At 31.8% G+C, this 7,300-nt stretch overlaps 2 protein-coding genes across 2 annotated transcripts; both read left to right on the plus strand.

Moving 5' to 3' along the window:
* The first annotated feature begins 279 nt into the window (after positions 1-279).
* On the plus strand, positions 280-1,599 carry LOC119674319 (putative gustatory receptor 59d). The gene is made up of 2 exons (XM_038085452.1): positions 280-1,371; positions 1,435-1,599. Exons 1-2 carry the CDS (start codon positions 280-282, stop codon positions 1,597-1,599), a joined length of 1,257 nt encoding a protein of 418 aa, XP_037941380.1.
* A 3,853-nt stretch (positions 1,600-5,452) lies between these two features.
* On the plus strand, positions 5,453-6,766 carry LOC119674320 (putative gustatory receptor 36a). Its single transcript, XM_038085453.1, has 2 exons — positions 5,453-6,538; positions 6,614-6,766. Exons 1-2 carry the CDS (start codon positions 5,453-5,455, stop codon positions 6,764-6,766), a joined length of 1,239 nt encoding a protein of 412 aa, XP_037941381.1.
* Positions 6,767-7,300: the final 534 nt, after the last annotated feature.

A 7,300-nucleotide genomic window follows, 5' to 3' on the forward strand; every position in this document is an offset into this window, starting at 1 on the left:
CAACCTAAGCAGGTCAATTGAATGAAAAATATATTATCCTCAATACTTCATATTACTAGAGTATCTAAAATTTTTATCTTTCTCATTCATACATGATGTATGTACAAATACTTCATTCTCCAATAAATTTCAAATTAACATAATTAAAGTTGTTTACCTAACTTGGATTTGCATTCAGTTGTGTGATATATCAACAATGTGATGGCAATATCAGTTATCAATTACACTCCGAATGTCAATTAAATTAATATTAAATAAGTCTGAACAGGTACAAGCGCAATGGTTAAATTTCATTACAATCGCATTAATCAGTACAGGAAAATGCGTCGAGTCACACGCTACATTTTGCGGTTCGTATTTTTCTATCTACGCATAACGGGTCTGATGCCATTCTCTTACAATCCCAAAACTAGAAGAGTACGTACCTCGCGTGCCATCACAATCTACAGCATATTTGCAAACTTGCTATTATTCGCTTTAGTGCCGTTAATCCTATTTCCATATCATCAAAGCACAATGATTGGGAACGCACAATATATCAATCAACTACTCTACTCAGTGACGCTGTTTGTACGGAGTGGAGCTGTTGTAATATCCTTTCTATTTAACTGGCATAGGCGTTGTGAGTTCATATCCGTAATACGTACCTTTAATCGCCTGCATCGCCAATATTTCAGTCGGTTAAAGCTATCACAGGAGAAACAGCAACAATTCGAGAACAGCATAATAAGTAAATTCATATGGATATCACTGACTGAGTTCGGATCATGGGGCTTAACCATGCAAGTGTATATGGGAAAAGGAGATAAAAGTGATGTTGTAGGTATGGCATCAATTTGCGTGTTGACCAGCGTTTTAAATTTAGTCGTCAATGAGTATTATTTTGGCGTATTGAATGTTAATCTGGGCTTTACACTTATAAATGATGAGCTCTTACGTATTATGCATGCTGCACGTAGTGCAAGTAAGAACTGGAAACGATATGGACATGCCGGCGTATATATCACACGCTGCTGTCAACTATCAGATGATATAGATGAGTTAGCGATAGCTCATTATAAATTACGTAAATTAGCATTACGTCTTAACAGAATGTTCAATACGCAGGGTGCTTGTTCGATACTGAATATGTATTTGAATAATGTGGCCACATTCTATACAATTTACAAATTCATACAGTTCAAAACAGCTAATTTGCCATTGGACAGGTGGGGTGTGGTCTTACTCGCCATCATACTTTGTTCCTATTACGCAGATTTGCATAACTTTTTAAAAAATATGATGAATATGCTGGAATTATACACTAAGGGTGCTTTTATTATACGGATGCTTATGCCTTTGCAGTGCATGGACATCAGACTAGAGAGAAGTGTGAGCTATATAACATCAATGTTAATATGAAGATTTTTTTAATATGTTTATTTTTTTTTATAGATTAAAAGCTTTTGTGAGCAAATTGTTAACATACCTTTGCAATATAATATGATGGGAATGACTCGCCTGGACAAACCAATGATATTTGCAATCTTAAGTTCGACATTTTCAAATGCAATCTTAATAATGCAATATGACATCAAGTACTCTAGAATTATTAAATGATTAAACTGTCAAATTGACTGTTAATGATATTATATATCACAACAAAATTTGTTAAAATATTTAAGAAATTCTTAAATATGTAGTTATAAACAAAATAAAATTATTATTTATAACCATATAACTGAAATTATAATTTTAAATAAAACTAGACAGAATTAGAATAATATATTATAAAAAAAATGTTATATTTTTAACATTTTATTGAAAAAAATATTATAAATTATTATTTATTACAATTACACTAAAACTATAATTTTTTGAATATATGTAAAATAGTCGGATTAATAGTCCTAGAATAAAATTCGCAGTAGATTTAAACGTGCATTTAACAAATTTAAAGCGGACTTCCAAATAATGTCCTACTTGTTGTATCTTTATTATAATTTATACAGAAATTAAATTCTAATAACTCTTATTATCTTATTACTGTTAAATAACACAACTTGAAATCAATGTGTGGCTCAAATGACAAAAGATAAATTTTTAATGTTAACTTTTACTTGCCGAGAGTGACGCGTCTTTATGACGAAAAGACACTATTTAAAAGTTAGCCGGATTCAAATAGCAATGAAAAGACAAGAACAAAAATTTTGTTTAATTTATTGAAATTTGGCTGACCATACAACGCCGTTTCGAGTATTACCACGTACACATCATCAGTGGTCTTAGGAAATATTCGAATTCGAATATTAAAATGATTGTATTTCCATACTTTGAAGTTTTCTTTAGGTTTATAAAAATAGAGAAATGACATTAGAGATTGTACTACAAATATAATAAATGTTACACTGAATTTAGCCTTATAAATAAAACAAAAATTATTCTCAAATAAAAAAAAATCTTAAAAAATAAAAGGACATCATTATATAAACACTAAAAAGGTACACAGTAAATTCAAAATATCAATAAATCCAAACAGAACAACTGACTGATCTGTATACACCATCAATAGTTGGTTTTGTATGACAAGAGTAGATCCAATAGCATTAACTGGCCGGTGTGGCAACATTCAAAATTTAAAGTATTAATAAATAATTATATCAAAAACTTCATTTTTTAAAAGAAATAAAAATTCTTATTTTAGTCCAAAAACTTGTAATTAAACTTGAGTTATCTGTCACATAGACAATGTGTTTATAAATTATAATTCATGCAAAAACCAAATAGGAACATTTCATTTATTCGTCAGGTATAGTTTTCTTAAGACTGCTAGTCATCATCATCAAAGTAATCATAACCATCATCATCATCATCATCATCATCATCATCGTCATCATCAACTGATTTGTTATTTTCAGTTAGATATCCTCGCTTTTCCTTTAAAGAACCGCCCTTGTATTTTGAGTCGCTTAAAATTTTTATTTTAGACTTAACTGAAGTAGCTGAGGGTAGAATTTCATCTAACAACAATGTACCAGCAGTACTGGTTGACGGCAATGGCAATAGTAGTGAATTTAATGTGTTGTCGGCACGAGTATCACCTTCATCTGCATTCATACTATCAATATCTGGAAATATTACAATTTTTTTTTCACAGAAAAATAGGTCGCCCGCATCTACATCGACAATGATTGGTACATTATCTTCGTCAACCTCTTCAAATTCAACTTCATTAGTCTCGTCAGTTTTTTCTTCTTTTTTCGCTTCAGAATCATTTTTCGAGTTATTTTCATTACTTCCGGATGACTTGCTTATCCCCCGCGCTTGAATCGCACTACGTGCGATTCGTTGTCCCAGTTTTCTAATGCTAAACATACTCAAAGTTTTACATTTACTTTTTTAACAATTTTGTTCCAGAACGAATTTCGAACCTTTCTTAATATGAGATATAATTTATATAAAATAAAATTTTTTAAATTTTTCATGTTGATTTATATTTCATATATAAAAATTTCAAAGCCCACTTACAGTTTTAAAATCATTATTTAAAATATAATAATATCAAACTAAGTGAATATTAAACTAAGTGACGAACTTTTATCTGACATATACAGGTATTAAGAATACTTAAATATAGGAATATGATTTTTTTATAAATTTTTTTACTTTGCAATTCTTAAAGAAAAAATCAATAAAACTAATTTTTAATTAATACATTCATTAAAAATTTATTTTAAGGTATTTTAACTTAATATTATCATCATTTAAATCATTACATTACAGTTCTGGATGCTTTGAGCAAATATTCAATAATTTGTCGGCCATAACTTGACAGATCAGTACTCTTTACGTAAACCCGTCACAAAGAATTCACTAATAATAATTCACAATTGAAGCAATCGACAAGCTAGATCAGTTGGCTGGCATCACTCTCATCTGGGTTCCTGGACATAGGAACATCGAAGGAAACGAGAAAGCTGACAGCTTATCCAGTTCTGGTGCTTCCCTGGATGTGTCCCTGGTGGTACTAGTTTATGTTACCCTAGAAACCATTAAGAGAAGTACCTTCTTCTGCTTTTTGCATCTTGCCAATAACAGAAGGAAAGCACTTAAATTATGTGCAATTTTCAGGTTAACATGGCCTACCTATAATAAAAATAGGAAATCCTAGGAAATCATCAAAACAGTCTGGGTGAACACTGCAAGGCTTACTGTAGTTATTTTTGTTCATTGGTGTATTGAAACTCAAGCAGAAAATCTGCGCACCCCTCATAATCCGTACTGCAGGAGTTGTGGAAACCCGCAGTAAAAAGAAAACATAATATACCATATATTCTCTGTGAATGTTCGGCTTTGGTGTTCAAAAGATATAGCTTTTAGGAAGATACTTCTTTGATAGTTTATCAGACTGTTCATCGATGAAGACAAAAGACCTATTAAATTATCTAAATTCGGCGTGATGGATTTAGTCCTTACTTTTCTACTAGGGTTCTTGCGAGAAATATGGTAGCAAATGGCTAAAAATCGCTAATTAAAGTACATGGAAGTTATTTAATGGCGTGCTACTGCAACCTACCAACCAACCACAATTTAGATTATTAAAATATAGTTTACGTCCAAAAATCTTCTCACTCAATAAAGTTTAAACAGCACGAGCTATGTTGCTTGTTGTACCGGCTTGTTAAAATCGATTTTGGCGATTAGCTAAAATAAATGGCTTTGATATTTTTCCAAATAATATCTACCAGTTGTTTATGTATTTATTTATTTAATTTTGAGTTAACATTAAAACTAATTTTGAAGTTAACTAAGATTAAGGAAACTGGAACACTAAGTCCTTCGCCCTAGTAATCTGCCAGTTTAAATATTTCATAATAAATAAACTTGTCATTTTTTCTTAACAGGAAATGTTTGATATTTTCTGGTTTCTGTGACTAAAACTGTTTTTCAATTAGAAACTTCTTTGATACCGTAATATTGGAAAAGAAAATCTCTCTTATTATTACATGAAAAATTCAGCATAAGTTGGCAACTCTACTCTTACCAGCGCATTGTTAATTGAAAACAAAAACAAAATGACCTATAAGTCAAACAGCTGACAGCACCACAATCAATATCAATAACATTGACCAGAAGGTATAAGTGATGACGTATAAAAAGTACCATAATTACTACCCATGGACTATTTTCAAGGTCATGTTGACAATTTTCCTAGCCGCAATTAGGAAATTAAAATTTTATCTTAACCTGGAAATGACGTAATTACCTTCTAACCTAAGGCCTGTCGACTGCACAAACTTATTGACATTTCGAGCTAAAGGCAAATACTTGACAAATCTTTGCAACTCGTATCAAGATAGTCCGCAACACGTAATGATAAATAAAATAAAATCAAAATTCCAATGAAAGGAACTCAGCTGATTGAAAGTAATGCAGGAATGGTACAAAAATCAATACACGGAAAAAACAAAACATGGCTAATTGGTACCCAAAATGCGTTCAGTTCACAAGAATGCGTCGTCTGTCACGTTTGGTGTTGCTCTTCTCGTATTATTACTCGCAGTTACTTGGGATTGTACGTTTTGCATACAACATCAAAACAGGAGCAGTTCGCACAACACTCCGTATAACACTCTATAGCATTTGGGCGAATATATCCTTGGTGGTTGTGGTTGTCCTATGGCATAATGAAAAAATCAACACAATTTTGCTGAACTCAAAGTACTTGCACCATCGCATCTACTTCATTATGACGATAATACGCGGTATTACTGTCGTCGTGACGTTAATCTTCAACTGGACACGGCGTTGCAAGTTTATGGAAGTTATTGTGGAGTTTCAGAATTTACGTGTACAGCATTTTACAGATCTGCCGATACGCGATGAACTGCAGCGTCAATTTGAAAAGTGCATCATAACAAAATTTTACCTGAGCATATTTGCAGAAATATCTTTATGGGCGCTATCGCTTGAAACACTTTATAGCATACTGGATTGGAGTCTTGTGCGTAGTGGTTTTTCCATGTTTGTATTAACCAATATACTCACTGTCATGACTTATCATTTTTATTTTGGCATACTCTATGTCAGTCATCATTTTCGCATACTGAATGATGAGTTAGAAATTGTTATGCAAACTGCTTGTATGGTTGGTAGACGTTATCAATGTCAGCGTCGACCAGGTATATATTTTACACAATGCTGCGAACTCGCTGACCGTTTGGACGAACTCGCTGTGGCTCATCGTAAACTTCAGGACTTAACGAATCGAATCCTTAATATGTTTAGCCTACAAGGTATTTGCGTTGTGTTCAACATGTACCTTAACAACATCGGCATGTTCTTTATAGTATATGCGTTATTCAAATCCAATGCTTTTATTCTTAGCATGAGCATTTGGGCCGCTATACTTATGATACTAACAGTTGTCAGTTATTATGCGGATATAAATAAATTTCTCAACGTAATGCTGGATCTACTGCAATATTACCAAGATACGGCCGCGATGCTTAAGTTAAGCACTCCCACACAAGTTTTGGACGTGCGTTTTGAACAAAGTGTCAGTGAGATATTTTTTTTTTTTTTCAATTATATTGAATTATATTTCAAATATATTTTTTTTCTTTAAATTTAGGTGGAACAGTTCTGTTTACAAATAGCACAAAATCCATTAGAAATAAAAATACTCGGGTTATTTCTGTTTGATAAACCAATGGCTTTCGATATATTCGTTTCTACGCTTTTGACTGCAGTATTTGTCATGCAATATGACTACCAATATTTTTAAGTGCAACAATCCTTATTAAATAAATATGATAAGATATTTGTAAAAACTATTAAAAAAAATAAATAATTTAAATTTAAATTTGAAATATTATGGTGTATTATGGTTGAAGGTGCTTTACTGTCAATAAAATAAAAGCGTTCCATATTTAATAAATAAATGACGGGTAAAAAAAAGTCAATAAAAAAATAAACTTTCTTTTAGATTAATAGCCTTTTCGATTGGTAAATCTGAATTTAAATTAGATTTACTCTCTAGATTATAGTACGTTTTCACTAGCTTCGTTAGACCAGTTAACTTACTTCAGATTCAAGTAATTCAAGCAATCTCAAGTAAATTAACTGGCCTAACAAAGCTTAGTCGAACATTTTTAAAGTAATTTAACATTATGGCACTGCGACCGTCGGGACTATTATGCCCCCTTCTGGACTTAGAGTAGGTCTTTAAGCCATGTTGCGTCAATAAAAAAAGTATAGAACCTACTATATAGAGTTTTATTGCCTCTTCCGTAAGAATATACATTCTAGGGGCCTATTT

The sequence above is a fragment of the Teleopsis dalmanni genome, chromosome 2 (assembly GCF_002237135.1).
Source record: "Teleopsis dalmanni isolate 2A chromosome 2, ASM223713v2, whole genome shotgun sequence".
NCBI classification, from domain to species: domain Eukaryota; kingdom Metazoa; phylum Arthropoda; class Insecta; order Diptera; family Diopsidae; genus Teleopsis; species Teleopsis dalmanni.

Excerpts from the sequence above, each read along its gene's own strand:
- LOC119674320 (XM_038085453.1), top strand. The coding sequence starts at position 5,453 with ATGGCTAATTGGTACCCAAAATGCGTTCAGTTCACAAGAATGCGTCGT. Across the intron at positions 6,539-6,613 it reads ACGTGCGTTTTGAACAAAGT|GTGGAACAGTTCTGTTTACA; the intron begins GTCAGTGAGATA and ends CTTTAAATTTAG.
- LOC119674319 (XM_038085452.1), top strand. The coding sequence starts at position 280 with ATGGTTAAATTTCATTACAATCGCATTAATCAGTACAGGAAAATGCGT. Across the intron at positions 1,372-1,434 it reads ACATCAGACTAGAGAGAAGT|ATTAAAAGCTTTTGTGAGCA; the intron begins GTGAGCTATATA and ends TTTTTTTTATAG.